The 19,467-nt window shown below is 40.7% G+C and overlaps 2 protein-coding genes across 2 annotated transcripts; both read right to left on the bottom strand.

Annotated features, from left to right (window-relative positions):
• Positions 1–796: 796 nt before the first annotated feature.
• Positions 797–4,470, bottom strand: dlx5a (distal-less homeobox 5a). The gene is made up of 3 exons (XM_023811902.2): positions 3,967–4,470; positions 3,159–3,343; positions 797–2,766 (listed from the first exon to the last, which is right to left on the bottom strand). The coding sequence occupies exons 1-3, from the start codon at positions 4,322–4,324 to the stop codon at positions 2,458–2,460; spliced, it is 852 nt and encodes a 283-aa protein (XP_023667670.1). The 5' UTR covers positions 4,325–4,470; the 3' UTR covers positions 797–2,457.
• A 5,222-nt stretch (positions 4,471–9,692) lies between these two features.
• On the bottom strand, positions 9,693–11,529 carry LOC140581959 (zona pellucida sperm-binding protein 1-like). Its single transcript, XM_072705919.1, has 8 exons — positions 11,266–11,529; positions 11,000–11,187; positions 10,828–10,925; positions 10,591–10,754; positions 10,320–10,512; positions 10,100–10,247; positions 9,947–10,022; positions 9,693–9,878 (listed from the first exon to the last, which is right to left on the bottom strand). The coding sequence occupies exons 1-8, from the start codon at positions 11,486–11,488 to the stop codon at positions 9,766–9,768; spliced, it is 1,203 nt and encodes a 400-aa protein (XP_072562020.1). The 5' UTR covers positions 11,489–11,529; the 3' UTR covers positions 9,693–9,765.
• Positions 11,530–19,467: the final 7,938 nt, after the last annotated feature.

Genomic DNA, 19,467 nt, shown 5'->3' with positions numbered 1-19,467 from the left:
ATGGATTCCTAATCCTGGCGGAAGCATAATTATTGTTGAGTGTTACAGTTGAGGCTGTCCAGTAAAGCTAACTCATTATTAGACTCGATTTTCCAGTGCAGATGGACTTGCTGAGTGGAAAATGTTTAGTTGAAATTTAACAGGGCACTCAATGTGATGCCATAATACGGGGACGGGGATATGCAGTGATACATCGAGGATGGGTGATCAAATCAATCACATTAAGAAAGCAACAAATGACAACATTATGTGCAATTAATTTTTGGTGGGCCTCACACGTCATTTATTTTTGCATAAGATTTTCAATTATCTCCTTATACGATATAGCTTTCAGTTACATTTCTTTTTACGGTCCTCGGTGTACTGTAAAACGCACTGCACGTGAGTAGTACAAGAACATAGCTATTTTTTGCGTAATATTAATCAATTAGGTGAAAGTGTCTTTAGGATTTAAGATGTCGTTCATAGCATTATAATATTCTAATCATTGGGCCTACGTGGTTCTCAAACGTCGTCGGGCCTGAGTACTTGTGCATGCTTGTCTTCGAGAGGGAAAGCGAGGGAGTGCGAGAACCGAGGCGTTTTAAGGAAGGGGGGGACACGGCGTGATGTTTTTTTTTTTTACAGGACACAAACGAGGAATATGTGCTTGAATCTGAAGTCGTTTGTTACTTGAAATCCAAAACTGAAAATAACAGGTCCACCACAGAGTTTTTGAGGTACAGGCATTTCATTCAAAATATAAATCGGTTATAGGCCTATTGTCCACCAACAAGACAAATATTTCATGGAGCGATAAAGGTCTAATAATCGTCTTTAATTGTTCAATATGAGTGATTAACAGATGTCAATACATTCTATTAGAGAGTGAAACCAATGAATTGTAAATATTCCGTTTCAATTGACGTTTTATAACCACACGATGTCTGTATAAAAATATTCCACTATACTGCTGTATCACTCAAAAACTGACACGATTCAATAGAAAAGAAACAATATACGAGCTAGGCCTATATAAATGTAACACAATAATTGCATAAAGCTAGAAAAAAGTTCGACCCTTTAAGACAGTACCAACTGAGTTTGACTGAGGTGGGTTGTGGTCGGGAGTGGCAGAACGCTAGAGCCGGTCCGCCCCCACAGGAATGCGGATTGCCTCAGATCTCTGTGCCGCCCCTTCGCCTCCTTTCTGCCATTCAAAGAAACTAATTGTAGAGGATACAAAGAAAGAGACTGCCAGAGCGACACCATTTTCTTTGAGGGGGGAGGTTGGAATCCAGATGTAAGTATATGAGCTGTATGTAACTTCATTAAAGCAATAAAATAAAATGACAAAATTACAAATTGTCAATTTCAGATTAAGAATTGGAAGATGATTTGATTTTAAATGTATCGTGATTGAAATTTCCGTTTCGGTGCTACACAAATTGACATTTAGAGCTCAACTACAAGTGGCATTGCCTACGAGATTTAATGTCAGCAGACACACACTGTTAGAAAAGCCGTTATTTAGAGAAAACGTTCAATGGGAGATGCATAATTACTGGTATTGGCAAGCCAGTAAATATTAGTCTATACTTCTCCATCGTTGTCCTCGGTAGCATATTTTGTTTCTAAGATTGTCTGGCTACCATAAGTATAGACGCGGAAAAAGAAAGCAATCCCCTTTTAAAGGTGAAAACCTTTTTAATACAATGGTAACATGATAATCAGTAGAGTTCCGTGATTTGTAAATATGAATGTGACACCTTATATCGAGCTCAGTTTGCACTGCCAAACCGTATATGCCTTACAAAAAAATCATAACATTACTTATTTATATCCAACACAGTCATTCCTATCTATTTAAACTTTAATAACAGTTTCCAGTTTACATGCAGACCGTAAGTGCACATCTTGTCAAATGGGCTTCGTGTTTGTAATTTTTAATTTCATGTCATTAAAAAAAACATCTTTATCAAAAAATATATATCCACAGAAATAACAATCACTAAATTTCAGAAATCATAGTCACACTACGGACCAAATTTACATTACACAAAATCATTTGGTGACTCAAATGATCACATTTTGAAGCCAATAAAATCAACTCTAAACAATGATTTAATTAATTCAGGTGGAGTCTCAGTTAATTTAATAAGGTAGGTGAGGGTGGACATTTTTATGTATTGCGGGGGACATTTATTTCACGTTGTGGTTTTTAACCGCTGCAATGCAAAGTGATATAGCTCCGGGGAAAAAGAGATACCGCTGAGGTCAAGATTCAAGGCACCACTGAGAGTTTTCGGAGTTTCACGGTCCGTTTGGAACACAAGTAATAACTCTTCCAAATGCAATAAATTACATGCACACATTTACACATTTTACACTTTCTCCTATAACTGCCATTTCAATACATTGCATATTCCTTAAAAACTTAAACATAAGTCCAATACATTTAAATATTTAAATAGCGCTTCAATACAGCGTCCCTGATCCGAGAACCAATGAGTGTTGTATCGAGTTGGGGGGCTGTAGGTGAGGGTTAAGGGTACCAGCTGTGGAATACCAAGAAGCGGAGTTGTCCAAAAACGTCGACTGCGCCGTGCTTATGTTCTGCTGATGACTGTGAGGCCTGGGGGGGCCTTGAGAGTCCCAGACGGCCGGGGATTGGGGAGAATTACAAGCCATGGGATCACTGGAACTGGGGCTGTGTTCGGGAGGCAGCTCGCCGTTCTTCATTATCTTCTTCAGTTTGGACCTCTTGTTCTGAAACCAGATTTTCACCTGACAGAAAACATACATTTAAAATTAAAAGACTTTTACGAGGCAAAACGTGTGCAGATATAATAGAGTTATGCAAAAACATTTCACGCGGTAATGAAGCATTTTGTGCAATTTAAACAGAAGTGACAAAGTACAGAACACCGACATTACCTAACCTAACTAATAAATATCGACCGTGAATTCCTTTTTAGAAAATGTAATTCCACCCGATACGGTGCTGTAATATAAACGAAGCCGTATCGATTTACCGTGCACTTATATTTTACTCCAACTATAGGCAATGACATTAGAACTGGTCCAAACGTAAATCTCTCAGAAACGCTTACAACTTTACTAGATATTAAGGACAATATTAATTTAAATTCGAAAGCGGGGCTGTGACATGACAATACCTGCGTCTGTGTGAGTCCCAAGGAGGCCGCGAGCTCCGCTCTCTCGGGAAGCGCAAGGTACTGAGTGTTCTGAAATCTGCGCTGCAGAGCCGCCAGCTGAAAACTCGAGTAAATGGTGCGGGGCTTTCGCACCTTCTTCGGTTTGCCGTTCACCATTCTCACCTCAGGCTCCGACACTTCTTTTTCTGAAAATAATTTAAAGACTTTAAGTTATTATAAGATCTTAGATAAGCATAACGTGTTTGTGTCTATCAGCAAACATGCATTAATGCATTTTGTCAAAACAACATTCTTCAATCTCGTTACGGACAAAGTTAAAATGCATTGCAAAACAAAGCGCACAACACGTATTAGTAGTGATGTAAAATTAAAAACGTTTACCTTGAAATTAACTTGTTATATGAAGCTAGACTAAAATGTACTGCATCCGAATCATCCAGTCGAAACATATTCAAAAGATAAAAAGGTTTTGTTTTAACCTTTTTAATCAGGACTACGTTTTAAAATTAACACGCTCACAGACTATATTGAAGTTGAAATTGAAATGTCTATGCCTATTACTGAAATGTTATTACATTTTGGGGGGATTATTCCAATTTCTTATGGCAGCACAGTTAAGAATTTTTTAAATAATAGGCCTAAATTCTGAATAACACTAACGCTAATTTGTAAAATTCAAAAAGACTAATACGGCAACTTGTAGTTGTATTAATAACAAAATAACCGACAATAAAAACAATGACAAAAACGTACAATATAATAATAATAATAATAATAATAATAATAATAATAATAATAATGATTTTACCTTGCGGGCTTACTTGGGCTTGCACTCTGTTATAAGATCCAGTATATTGGTGGTAAGCTGCGCTCGAGTATGTTGTATAATCTGGATATGATTTTGCTGGATAATTTCCACCAGATCCGTTTACCCCGTGGTACTGGTACTGATAGGCATTGAGAGCTTTTCCATATGAAGCCGAACTAGGTGAGCAATAACCATGGTGAACGCCACCGGCGGGGCTATAGTAGCCAGAATCCGTTGCCGTTGGTTCGGGCAAAGTCGGAGATTCCTGAGACGGGTGGTGCATGGCGGAGATCTGAAAGGGATTCTGAAACTCTGTCGATTTGATAGTCGGAATCCTCCTGTCGAATACTCCAGTCATATTTCGAATGGCACTGCTGCTGCTGCTGCTGCGACGTGACGGAAAGCCTTCACAAGCACAATCTACACTGTCATCGCGTGTGCTGAGCTGACGAGCTCTACTGCAGACTGCAGCCAACCACACAGCAAGGACTTAGTTAAATCCCAAATTGCGCTCTTACGCACTGCGAGGATGATTTGGTTCCATTGGCCGAATCGACCAGCTAGCTACACCCCAAGTCGTCCAACCAGTTTGGCAAAAACAAAGCTTATTAATACTCGTATTGTGTGTTTTTCTTAGCCATAACAACCCGTGCTTAAACGGACATCTTAGTAAATCAGCCTTTAAGGAATATATCTATGTATATTAATCCTAAGTATATAGATAGTTTATAGATAGGCTATACATTGTTTAAAATCGGAATTTCTGCGCGATAAAATGAATTAATTCTGTTACGACTTTCTAAATCATACTAAATATTTCGCTTCAGAAATCAATGAATACAAAATGAGAAATTTAAAATTTATTTCAGGAATGAGCATTACCTAAAACAAATAAGACAGACAAATAACCGGAGATTCACCTAAATGTAAAACAAGCCATCTTAATCCAGCGTATATCTATCTATCTATCTATCTATCTATCTATCTATCTATCTATCTATCTATCTATCTATCTATGTTTGTGTGTCTGTCTCTCTGTTGCTCGGTCTGTCTCTGTCTGCCTGCCTATCGCTCCACACTAAATAACTCAGGTTATATTTGCTAGTGTAGTTTGCACGTGACTTCAAAATCTATAATGAATTAAATATTTTATTATTTGAAATGATTATATTGAAGATTTATATTGCGTATAAATTGCTAATATGTCAAATATGTGTTCCTAAATACAAACTACAAAGACGATCACACTGTAAAAAACGATGCGCGCGAACGAAAGTGTATCTTGTGGTAAAATGGCGCCCCTTAGTGACAAGAAAAAGAATTAATATTTGTAGAAATCAGTGCAGTGTTTTTAATGAAACTTAACTACTTTCCGTGTTTAGATACAATGGAAATACAGTTCATTTACATTATGAACTGTGCATCATTACCATCTTGAAAATAATTTAAGGCAGTCATTCGTGTTGAAGCTAATGGGATGGAAATTTCAGTGGGAAAATATTTGCCGATGAGGTATTACGAAAGAAAACGTTATATTTTAAAAATAGTACAAACACTAAAACGTAATATAAATAAAACAGTTTAACACAGAAAAAAAGATTCGTAAAATTTAATTGATAAAGGTACCATGGCACCAGTACGTGAAAATGCAAACTTTTTCAATGCAGTATTAACGTACCTTAGTTTAGAATTAAACATATTAGCATATAGAACTAAATTTTGTTGTAAAGCTACGCTGGACAAATGCCATGTTATTTAAATTAAGAAGTCTTGAGATTTAGGATATAGACACGTTTTATACATAATAGCCTAATGCACATATAGCACAATATCTTAATTAAAACCTGTATTAATTACACAATCGTTTTAATCATTTAATAATATAATCATCTTATTAAACCCGCAATCCTTTGGCTGTTATGTGTCCATGATACACAGTCATTCGCGGTCTCTTTATTCTGTCTTGTGATATCGTGTTTTATCTGTAGGCTATTATAAAGTACAGTTAATGATGACAATCCAATAAACGAAGAAAAACGAAGTATAACTGCATATGGCACTTCCATTTAACTGACTTTGTATTCATGATGGATTTATAACGAAAGTAGCTTGTAAATTATAGTCTGCATCAGGGGTGAATTTCCCTACAGCTCAGTGACGCTAAGAACCTTCCTTGTCTTGTAAAAGCACTTAAAATCGTTCGTTACCCACTGCGCATAGTGACGTCGGAATGACATCTTTAATATGTCGTTTTTGGACGTCCAATTTTGGTCCACTGAAGGGGTTGTTTTGTAACGCCAGGCGACGTCTTTTTTTGACGTCTAATGAACGTCTAGTATTGACGGCCGTGTGACCTCCATGTATGGGCTATTTATAGTCCAAATGTGGTCGTTGTGGACGTCTTATAATACCAAAAGCAGACTAATTTTAGACATTGTGTATGTCGTGTCTCGACTAAATTCATATATAAATGAACAATTTCACCATGCTTTCAATTAAAACTTAAATTTAAATAACGTATTGCTGCGAAGGGCAGATGGAGGTATCGCGAGCAGAGAAACACGGAGATTACTCTGTCGGGGAACATCCACTCAATTAATAATCCGTACAAGGATTACATCAGGCACCCAAAAAGCACCAAAGATAATTATATGTAAGAAACACAAAGTAGTCAGACGACGAACTGTAAGACGCATCCACGGTGGGACATTTATGTAAGCTAATTACACACGAGGATCAGACCGGGTACACACAAGACACATGTAAACACATGCGCAACAATAAGGAATTACCTATTAATTAACAATAACAGCAACAACACAACAATGGCTATTTACAACTGCACGCGGGGCATGCTGGGACATGAGCCCCGCCGGTGCTACAGTGTATGCAACAGAGCAGTACAGAGCTAAAGTAAAAAACATAATTTAGCATTAACCTGGTTTAGCAAGCTGGATGTTAATTTGTTCGACCGGGCATCAAGCTGCTGCCAGATTTTGAAATCCCGCGTTCTGCACGTGCACAAAAGTGTCCGCGAGGGACGTGGATAAAACTGTTACAGCTGCTCTGCACTACTCAGTTTTCACATGGTTTTCAGAACGAACATAAAAAACAATGCACGATATAATTTATTGTCATATCAGCGCAAATGCACATAAAATACGTACGCATTAACATAATAAATCATGTTTGTTTCGAAATAATCATCTGTATTCCATTTATTATGTTGATAACAACAATGTTGATATTTGTAAATAAAACTATATTTCCTGCACCTGTCGTAGTCGTCCAAATAACGTCAAAAAAATTACGTTCAAATGTTGAATGTCATATTGACGTGCAAGTTGGGTCATGGATGGACGTTCAAATTGTGGACCTAGTTTGGACGTTGTATAGATGTCCAGAATTGGTCATGGACTGACGGACCTAATATAGACATGATCTGCACGCCTATCCGACGTCCAATGTTTAGTGGGTAATTACCAATTATTTTCCCAGTACTTCGTAATCTCGTTCGTAAACTAACGAGTGATCCAACCCTAGTTATTTTCCATGCCCGTCGTTCTTTATTTGAACTTCTCTGCTATTCTGTCAAAGAGACAGAGAGGTCGCCTGATGTATATTACATTATTGTCTTTGTAGCTTTAACACCTGAAGCCTATAGTCTACATAACAGGGTTGTGCACCATTCCGAGGTGGGGTAGTTATCTAACACTTAAGGTAAATCGTTAATTAGTGAATTTTTCGCGAATCACTTCGTAACTAAAGTATTTCGTAATCTTTGCTTGTAAATTTACGAGTAACCAAACGACTGAGACAAACTGTAATAACAACAGCACTAATAATAAGGTCAATGTTGCAATATAAAACTATAATATAGACTATAAATTAGCGCAAAAGGGCTTGTTGTTTTAACACCTGTATGCAATTTGAGTACATAACGGGGTTGTGCACCATTCAGAAATGAATTGCGAATGACCTTGAAATTCAAATTAAATTCATAGAATTGGCTGAAAACAGGATGCAGAATTGCAGTTCGAAGGGACAACATTAATGAAATGTACATTGTTAGAATAGGCTAAAATTGTTCTCTTACGATCATGCAAAGTGCATTTCACTCACTCGTACATATACAAGATCAGTATATACGTGTACCATCTACAAAGAATATATATTACATAATTATGTTTCTCTAGATTAAACAACATTACTGTATTGTGTGGTTGCATTGAATTTCATTGACTTGAAATGAATTAGATTCTGCTTCTTGACATTCCATTTCAAATTTCAATTCGACATCCAGCGGGATACGCACATGACGTCACAGTAGGGCAGTGTTTCTCAAGCTCGGTCCTCAGGCCCCACTGCCCTGCTTATTTTCCAGCTATCCCTGCCCTACACACTGCTGATTACCTGGATCAGGTGTGTTCAGTCAATCAGAAGCTGAAAGACAGCTGGGACTTGTGTGTGGGGCAAGGATAGCAGGAAAACAAGGCAGTGGGGCGTGAGGACCGACTTCGAGAACCGCTGCAGTAGGGTAAGAGTATAGGGTGACCAGCTAATCCATGTCAGGAGGGACACTGAGTTACTTCAGGTTTTACAAACTACTTTGAACCTGAAAGGCACCTGTGCCCAAGAAAATGGTTTGGTTCGCCTTGTACATTCACTGGTTAGTTTTTTTAAAAGACTCATCCAGCTGTTTCACATTAACATGTGACACATGCATGATTATAGGACACTGACCAATCAACACACAGCAAATACTAAAGTGAAATCCCTGTCCTAGCTCATTGTCCCCCAACATTGTTTCAGTGGTCACCCTGGCTAAGAGCTGTTGTGCAATTGATTGTACAAATCAAACAAGCAGAGCTCTCTTTACAGACTGCTGAAAACTAAAGAGAAGCAAATAGATCTCAGTAATCCACAGAAACTGAAATCCAGGCTGCAAGATGGGGAATTGTGGTTGTGTGTGTGGTTTGATTTCTGGGTATAATTGTAGATTAACTTCCATACTGTACTGGCTACTCTAATGAAATATTTGACATTGTGCTTTATATTCTGTGTAATAAGTTCTCATCCATGGTGATGAGACTTGGTTCTAAACAAAGTGGGGGATGTTAGTGTTGCTAACCAAGACAGACCTAGTGTTCCATAAAGGGCTACTCCACAAAGCAAGCTTAGACAGATAACTAAAGCTTGATTCCTAGTCACATATCAAGGCCCATGATTCCTTGGTCTTTTGGGAGGTTGTATGAATCCCTGTTGAGTCCAACTGCCTTTAACAAGCAGTGTGCATTGCAGCTTCCTTAAAGTTAACCATGTTGCACCCAGTCCATCTGAGGGGGCTGGTTCCAGTAGGGAACTGATGGCAATGCATACAGTTTCTTCATATTAGTATTCATGAATGGGTCACAATGCATAAATTCTGGACTATTACACAACCCTGCTATATAGAGCTAACCAAACATCATTAAACATGGGAAGGCAGATCACCCCTTACAACTGCACTGTTATACTGTATGGACAGTCTTTACCAGCTACATGCCCTCATGCTAGTGAAGAGGGTCAGCTAGCACATTTAATTAGATCACTTAAAATTGAGTTAGACGCATGTGACTCCATGAATGCTGCACTGCATGTCCCTGGCAGCTGGAAGAATGTCATGAAGCAGTAGCAAGCAGATCCCTTCACTTAGATGTTAAGTGGACATAACACAGGACAAGCAGTACAGTCAGTCACCTTTATTAAGGCACACAGCAGCTATGGGACCACATGGCAACCACTAGTGACCAGTGTTCATCACCACTTAACAGCTGGTGCTCCAAATCTGTCCATTGGGGAGACCAGCTTCACTTCCCCACTGGACACCACAGCCTTGTGGCGGAAGGAGTCCTTGCGTACTGCAGCCCTACCTGAAATGCAGGGTGGGAGGAGTCAGACATGCACAGCTATTCTGGAGAGAAGCCAGCCTGGAGCTCACCTTTCCTGAAGCACCTCTGCTCACAGCTATCAGTGGCTGAAGGGGCACACACAGCTGTGCTACAGTGGAAGAACACCTGCAGAGACCACAGCATGGTCTGCATTATTCCAGATTTACACACAGGCCAACAGCCTTCACTTGCTGCTCCAGTACCTGCCCCTGTAGATGATGCTTGGAGGCTGGGTCCACAAACGCAAACATCTGCACAATGAACCGCTTGTAGTAGGTCGGGAAGGGAAGCCCAGATGAGCCGTCCACAGGAACCAAGGTGGTCAGGTATTTGTCACCTGGGTTGGGGCACCTGTGTGCACAGCCATTGTTAGGTAGGATACCACCAAGGCCAATACCCAAGTTCCCCCAGCTTGCCAGTTACCCAGCTTCCAGGAGGCTCCACTGAGGCAGGCTCAGAGGGTCAGGGGTAGGTGTTGCCCAGCAGCTGTCCAGAAGCAGCACAAGGTTGGGGTCTGTCCTACTCAGGAGGCGAACCTCTACATACACAGGCTGCCGCAGCCACTTGGTAACAGGGTAGTCACTGTCCTTGTAGTAGGAGGTATATGCAGCAGCTCCTGCAGATACCAGCAAAGGAACATCACATCCACATACCTACTGGCACAGTAGCAGGTGACCATCCAGCTGTACCATACCTTCATCACACCCCTTAGTGTAACACTGCCCATTTGCCAGCCTCAGCTCTACCCGGAGGGGCCCTGGAACAGCCAGGGGAAGTGCCATATCTGCTGCGATAGGTTGGTACTCAGCCACCAGGGAGACAACCTCAGTGCCCCAGTACCTGCACCGGAAGAGCAGCCTGCCAGGCAACACCAGGCCATCAGATACAGACACAGGTCAAGTTGGGCTACAGAGCCAGAGACTCTACTCACTCATATAGGGAGTCCCTTGTGATGGAACCCAGGGGTCCTACACCAATTTCGTACCAGGAGGACATACTGTTGTCATACAGGACATAGTCACCATCCATCTAGGATGAGAACCACAGGTAAGCCAAGTCCCCCCTCCACACCACACCCTGCTTGTGAGGAAGTGGTAACCTACCTTCACCACAGTGCCACAGGCAGTAACTGGAAAGGTGAATATGGCAAAGGCATCTGTAGTGGCAACAGGGCTGCAAGGGGCAGCTTTTCCCCCCAGCATGGAAATACTGGTCACATCCAGCTGGGGCACAGTGGAATCCTTGGCCACCACAACCACAAACTGACCATCCCTGGTGCACTGCACAGTCACTGGGGGAGAAGCATGCCTAGTCAATATCCACACGTTCAGCCAGGAGGGTCACACCTTGGAAAGAATCACAGCCTCACCTGCATTCCCATAGTAACACTGCTGGCCATCAAAACAGCAGTCTATGGCTGCACAAGCATCCTTGCCAATGGCAGGAGCTCCACATGGAACTTTCTCATACACCTGGCATTTATCATAAGCAGCACCCTTAACAGCCGGCTGCTGTGCAAAAGACGCAGCAAAAGCAACGAGCAAGACGCTAGCCTGAGCCCAAAATAGCCGAAAACACCGCGAGTCCGCCATGATGAGAGCGTGTGAATGAATGAATAGCAAGCTGAATCAGTTCCTTAAATACCACCTTGCCTGAATTTGCGTTCAAGTTCAGTAATCTGTTTAATAGGTAAACCGCACGAGGTTGCTCGGAACCGGATTGAATGCGACTCGACTTATTTCCACCGAAACTGTTTTACGTCGTAGCATGTAGGTGTGGCGTATAAGCTTGTTTGGAGCATTCAAGTAATTGTATTTTCATTTTATCAGTAATGCATTCTCAACTTTCAGTCCTTGCTACTAATAATACTAACATTTACGCCACATAGGACTATGTTGGTTAGGCGTTTTTTGCTTGTTTACAAAATTCTTCTGAATGGAGAAAATGTACAATACAGTCAGACCTCGGACATTCGCGAGGTTACGTTCCATGCAGAACCCGTCGCGAATGAGCAGGGTTTGCTGATGTTTGGTAGAGTGACTAAAATGGTAATATGTGTTTACTTCTATAGTTTAAAGTTTAAACCATAAATATATGACCCCAGTCATGCTCCCAAAACACTTTTATATTTTATATTAGCTTAATGTAGCCTATTACCTTTGAAAAAAAACAAATGTTTGATGTAAAAATAGAGTACAGTATCACCTTACGGATATTTGTCACACTAGCACAGTACAGTACAGTATATACTAATGTTACCCCTACTAATTCATAGAACACGGCATTGGCTGCCGTATTCTTTTGCACTGACAGTAAGGTAAAATGAGTAAACGAATCCTTTCAGTGTTTATAGCAAATGCGTCTCGAGAGGGAAACCCGGGACGCATTTGCTATGTACGTAAACAGCACCTTTTAAGAAATTTATCATTTTTGTGCGTTGAATTTACGTTAACGTGTGCTTACTATTGCAAAATAGTAAATTAACTATTTTCTAATATTTATGTAACCATTAGCGTTCCAAAGGGAATAAACTTTGCGAATGGTATTCACATCTTTTAAAGGTACAGTACAGTAGGCTATGTACATAAATTTAAGTAAGGTTTCCATAAGAAAGCCACGTTTTGTAAGGGATTTTTTTAACTGATTTATATTGTATGTCTTGAACTTCCCCCAAAAACACATTAAAATCTTCATTAAACAATTTTTTCTTACCAATTTTACAATGAAAAGCATGAAATCGCGGATGCAAATAAAATCGGTTCCAATGAAATTTTCGCGAATCTGTGAATTCGCGAATCACGATCGAAGCGCGAATGCACGAAGGCTGACTGTATTCGGACGTGGTATTCGCAATCTATAAAGTGTTAATACGGTTAATGTTTAATGAAAACACAATAACAGGGGCTTCAAAATATGTTTTGAAATATGTTTTAATAGTTTACGTCCAATTAAGCTATACAGTAAAACTGCTGAAGATCTCCATGATGTTCCATGATTTTTAGATATCCAGAAACTATTCAGAACAGAATATTCCTATTTAGGTGCGTTCATCTGTGAGTTTTGGTAAAGTTGCCTGTAAAAGCGTGTTTGATGCTCTTGCATGAATCAGGTTCTGTTGAGTTTGTTTTTGTGTCATCAGGAAATCTGCTGCTTCTATTTCGCTTGGAGAAGACTGCTGACAGGTTTGTTACAAAGTCTATAATTGCAATATGTTGTGCTGCTAATTGATGTTACCCCTATTGATTGCTTTAGTAACTAAACTCCTCTGATTTGAATTAATGGGCAGAATTATTATTTCACGCTGGGAGATTGAAACCCTGAGGTCCTGGGGCCTAATTTATCAGACTTTGCGTACATCTAATGGTGAAAAAAATGACTATGCAAATTTGGATTTATCAGACCGTGCGTGCGCAACATTTTCTCTATTTCTCGTGAATCAGCGTAGCTGCATGAACCTGAGGTCCTGCCCAGTGGCGACCCACAAACAACCATAAATAGCCAATTAAAAATGAGCTTTATGCTTATATATTATGCATATCAAGTCTTACTGGTCACAAAGCCCAACATATCCGCTGTAAATAAAAAGCCAGGATGAGGCATTTTGAACAGTGCGAGGCAGGGACAGGACAGAATGTTATATCACAAATAAAAAATATACATTTCCTGCCGATTCATCACTCACTCACTCACTCACTCACACTCACACACTCTCTCTCACACACTCTCTCACTCACACACACACACACACACACACACACACACACACACACACACACACACACACACACACACACACACACACATATATATATATATATATATATATACACTCACCTAAAGGATTATTAGGAACACCTGTTCAATTTCTCATTAATGCAATTATCTAATCAACCAATCACATGGCAGTTGCTTCAATGCATTTAGGGGTGTGGTCCTGGTCAAGACAATCTCCTGAACTCCAAACTGAATGTCAGAATGGGAAAGAAAGGTGATTTAAGCAATTTTGAGCGTGGCATGGTTGTTGGTGCCAGACGGGCCGGTCTGAGTATTTCACAATCTGCTCAGTTACTGGAATTTTCACGCACAACCATTTCTAGGGTTTACAAAGAATGGTGTGCAAAGGGAAAAACATCCAGTATGCGGCAGTCCTGTGGGCGAAAATGCCTTGTTGATGCTAGAGATCAGAGGAGAATGGGCCGACTGATTCAAGCTGATAGAAGAGCAACTTTGACTGAAATAACCAGTCGTTACAACCGAGGTATGCAGCAAAGCATTTGTGAAGCCACAACACGCACAACCTTGAGGCGGATGGGCTACAACAGCAGAAGACCCCACCGGGTACCACTCATCTCCACTACAAATAGGAAAAAGAGGCTACAATTTGCACGAGCTCACCAAAATTGGACAGTTGAAGACTGGGAAAAATGTTGCCTGGTCTGATGAGTCTCGATTTCTGTTGAGACATTCAAATGGTAGAGTCAGAATTTAGCGTAAACAGAATGAGAACATGGATCCATCATGCCTTGTTACCACTGTGCAGGCTGGTGGTGGTGGTGTAATGGTGTGGGGGATGTTTTCTTGGCACACTTTAGGCCACTTAGTGCCAATTGGGCATCGTTTAAATGCCACGGCCTACCTGAGCATTGTTTCTGACCATGTCCATCCCTTTATGACCACCATGTACCCATCCTCTGATAGCTACTTCCAGCAGGATAATGCACCATGTCACAAAGCTCGAATCATTTCAAATTGGTTTCTTGAACATGACAATGAGTTCACTGTACTACAATGGCCCCGACAGTCACCAGATCTCAACTCAATAGAGCATCTTTGGGATGTGGTGGAACGGGAGCTTCGTGCCCTGGATGTGCATCCCACAAATCTCCATCAACTGCAAGATGCTATCCTATCAATATGGGCCAACATTTCTAAAGAATGCTTTCAGCACCTTGTTGAATCAATGCCACGTAGAATTAAGGCAGTTCTGAAGGCGAAAGGGGGTCAAACACCGTATTAGTTTGGTGTTCCTAATAATCCTTTAGGTGAGTGTATATATATACACACTGCACAGCTGTTTCTAGTACTTTGGCCCATCAAGTTTCGATATGTACAGTATTTTGCATGAAAAGTTGCATACATAGATTTCAGGCATCTTTTTGGGCTTACATGACTTTGATAAATGAGACCCCTGGTGTGATCAGCACAACCACATTGCATCCTGGGCACCATGATCTCTGGAGACCTTAAGTGGGAGATGAACATCAGTTCCCTCCCCAGCAGAGGATATACTTCCTGCTACAGCTGAAGAAGTTCAATCCGCCAAAGACTGTGATTGTGTGACCATCGGATTCATCCTCGCCTCCTCCATCACCGTCCGGTTCGCTTCTAACACTGCCAAGGATAATTGCAGGCTGAAGCGTATAATTCGCAGTGCGGAGACGCCGATTGGCTGCAGTCTGCCATCATTTCAGGACCTGCACACCTCCAGGACAGCGAAGTGAGCAACAAATTTTACAGCTGATACCTCCCACCCTGGGCATGAACTTTTCCAAACGCTGCCTTCTAGCAAGAGGTTGAGATCTATCAAGATCAAAATCACGTGCCTGAAGAACCAACCCTCTGCCTGTCTAACCATCCTGCAGCTACATTGCATTGCACTATGCACATTATCTAGACCAAGCACATTATTTAATTTTATTTATGCATATAATTTATGTTGATTTGTTATTGTCTTGATATTCCTTGCTAGTTTTGCATGCCACCCAAAAGCAAATTCCTCATGTAAATGATTCCGATTGGTGTTTCAAAATTACCAATGTGATTATTTGTTTGAGTTTGCCTATGAAGGACTGGCATCCCATCTACTGTATCCCCTTCTTCATGCCCCTTGGTTTCTGGCATAACCTGCAGGCTCACTGTATCCCTGCTGGGAGAAATTATTATGTAAGATGAATGATTTTACCTAAGACAGGCCTCTTCAAATGTGCACCTCGATTCCAAATCCAGGCCTTGTTTTCAGTTCCCCCAGTTCAGGGGTGGGCAATCTTATCCGCAAAGGGCCGGTGTGTGTGCAGGTTTTCGGGATAACCTGTAGGTCTTCAGCCAATCAGTCCTCTAATTAGTGATCTAATTAGGGAGTTGCAGCGAAAACCTGCATACACACCGGCCCTTTGTGGATAAGACTGCCCACCTCTGCCTCAGGTGGTTTAATAATTACTGATTCTGATTGGCCACCGAGGCTTCACACCTGGCTCACAGGTAAAGGAAGGCTGGAAAATCAACAGAGCTTGGCCCTTGAGAACTATGATTTTAATAGCCCTAACCTAGGGTTTATTGCAGTGTTTCCCAGCCCATTCTTTGGGGACCTGCAGACAGTCCAAGTTTTTGCTCCCTCCCAACTCCTGGGAGGTGGAAGGGAGTAAAAATGTGGACCGTGTGGGAGGGAGCTGGGAGGGAGCAAAAACATGGACCGGCTGGGGGTCCCTGAGGAGCGGGTTGGGAAACGTCGCTTTATTGCATATCTCCAAGTCTACATTCTGTCTGTTTTATTGAGAATACACTCTTAGTATAGTTCAGCAGTGCTGGATGCTAAAAGTGCTGATCATCATAAATAAATAATCGTTACAAAGGGCAGAATAATACTACTTTAGAAACTCTTGGATGCATTGGAATTAAAGCTGTTTAGCACCATAGTCAACAAACTACAGAAATATGAAATGCTGACCTCTTTCAACCCTACTTTCCCAGATGCTACTTAGATCTTCTGATAAGATGATTTTGGTCATGCGGAGGTCTAGACTAAAGCACAGAGGCGACCACACTTCAGCGATAGCTACACCTAGGCTTTGGAATGCCCCCAACCCCAACACACACACACATATACTGTATGAGGTCTTTAATTGAGCACTTTTAAATCCAGTTTGAAGACTTATCTTTTCTCCCTGGCTTTTGATTACTACCAGTGTCATTCATTCTTATTTTTCTTTGTTTATTTAATTGATTACTTTTTCCAGCTTTTATTGTCATTTTTTTCTTATTCCTATTTGTCTTATGTATATTCATTTGATCTTACGTGCACCTTTGTCAACGTTTGTTGTTTTAAATGTGCTTTCTAAATAAATTTTGGTTTGCAGCTATTGTTGCCACATGCTAAATTGTAAAATCTAGTAATAGGCCTATCACTCCTTTTTTAACTGTAACTATAACTTTATTCTTATTTTATTTTTCTTACTAAAAACATACTTTACTCACTTTAAATTTTAAAAACTTACTTAACTTACCTAACTCTGAAAAGGTCGGTTCAGGATGCATTTCACTGCGTGTTGTACGCATGACTATGCATGTGACGAATAAAGAATCTTGAATCTTGAATCCAAATCCAATAAACACCCTTTATTAAATGACACATTACCAGTCAAGTTTTTGCACGCCACAGGTTTTTACCCCTTTTCCATTTATTTCATAATCGACAGATTTTTTATTCTTGTTAAGCACTGGAAAGTTGAATGAAGAACTATAAATGAAAATATAAACCAAGTAAAACAAGTTTCCTTTATAACAGAGAAAGAGTAACAACGACAACAAATTTATTTTTGTATAGCGCATTATATTTGTACATTACATTGTATCAAAGCGCTTTACAGCACCCCCACCCAAAGCCCCCAGTGAGTAAACCATAGGCGACAGTGGCAAGGAAAAACTCCTGAGAAGGAAGAAACCTTGGGAGGGACCAGACTCAAAGGGGGAGCCCATCCTCCAGGGGCTGGCAGGGAGAGCCAAATACAGTTAAATCTGAGACACAAACGGGGAGCAGGGGGGAGATGACAAGCCAACGCTCCCTCCAATCGGCAGGCAACCAGAAGGCAGGCAGCGGGTCATACATGGAAGATGACACAGGCAGAACGGCGAGCTGGATGCACGGACGTCATTGGTAGTGGAGACGTCACATGTTGCAGGGTGTGCTGGACATCTTGATAGATTGAGGTCTCCAGGCAGCACCCCCCAGGAGAAGTAGGGGAAATAAAATATGCAATTAGTCAAAGTAGGGGAGACCATAGACAGTGCTAAAAGTTAGATGAGTGCAATATGGAGTGCAACGTGCAAGCTCCGGCAGACATGGCTATGGCAGCATAAGTAGGAGGGAGAGGCAAATGGGAATGCAGGCATGGGGAGTCCCTGAAATGTCAGCACTCCAATCCCACAAGCGATTGTGAAGCTAGAGTGACAGCACTGTCAATTCAGTTTATCCAAAGCCAATGGCACCGATCCCCACCCAGCTCTACACCTCACACTATAGGTCTAACTGGGAGTGAGGAGTTAGCTAGAGCTAGAACTAGTGTCCCTATAAGCTAAACAGGTGTGTTTTTAGTCTAGACTTGAATATTGAGTGAGCCCGAAACCCGCACATCTGGTGGAAGACCATTCCATGTATGTAACAGTGCATGTCTGACATCCTATTAACTGGTTGTGTGGTGATGGCATAGTCACATTCTAGGCTGTCATTTAGCTTTAAATGTACAAATACTATTTAAATAATCCATCCATCCATTTTCTCCTGCTTATCTACTTATACTATTTAAATAATCCATTTATAGTAATCAAGCTGTCTGCTGACAGTGTTCATTTTGCAGCTTTTTAAACATGACATGGAAAAAAAACTCTGGTAATCTTTAAAATTTTTGATAGCCCTAACCTGAGGTCAATGCTTCGTGCACAGAAAACATGACAGAAAAAAAAGTAAAGAGAATACTATAAAAGCTTATAAACCGCCAAAAATGAGCAGGGAAACTACACTGAGAATGAATGTTGCAAAAAAAACTGTAAATAAAACTGCATGTGTACAGTACTGTGTTATAGCATATTTGAATTAGTTCAATAATTTAGTGTACAGTGCTATAATTGTTTGAAATGCTGTACTGCAGTTTGAAAGAGTCAGTGACTTTCCATTTTGTTACTAAGAATATAAATTGGAGAATCTTGGCTCACACCTTAAGTACTGTATTTCAAGCAAGGCTGACACATTTGAAATTTTTTACATAAGCATTTCATTGTGAATACCAAAGACTTTGGGTAGATGTACTCACTTTGAGGACTTTGTCTACTTTAAGTCTTGGCAATACCTGCTGCAGAAATAATCCAGATAATAGTGGCCCTGAATATGAGTAAGTCACTACTTATATTCTCATCTCAGAGAACACTTGACCGAAGTGTGAATAAACTAACGGATTCCTGAATGTTTGTTGTGCATGTTAATCTTCAAATTCAGTTTCAGCAATTTGAAACCTTTGCCTGATGTAACTCAAGTCAGATTGTCTGCACTCACTGCTTATTTAACAGGAACACCAAAAAGCTGACTATGCACTGTTATGTATGGACAGTCTTTGCCAGCTACATGCCCTCATGCTAGTGAAGAGGGTCAGCTAGCACATTTAATTAGATCACTTAAAATTGAGTGAGAGGCATGTGACTCCATGAATGCTGCACTGCATGTCCCTGGCAGCTGGAAGAATGTCATGAAGCAGTAGTGAGCAGATCCCTTAGATGGTAAGTGGACATAACACAGGACAAGCAG

The sequence above is a fragment of the Paramormyrops kingsleyae genome, chromosome 23 (genome assembly GCF_048594095.1).
Source record: "Paramormyrops kingsleyae isolate MSU_618 chromosome 23, PKINGS_0.4, whole genome shotgun sequence".
In the NCBI taxonomy this organism is placed as follows: Eukaryota; Metazoa; Chordata; class Actinopteri; order Osteoglossiformes; family Mormyridae; genus Paramormyrops; species Paramormyrops kingsleyae.
This window is presented reverse-complemented; position numbering and strand designations above follow the sequence as displayed.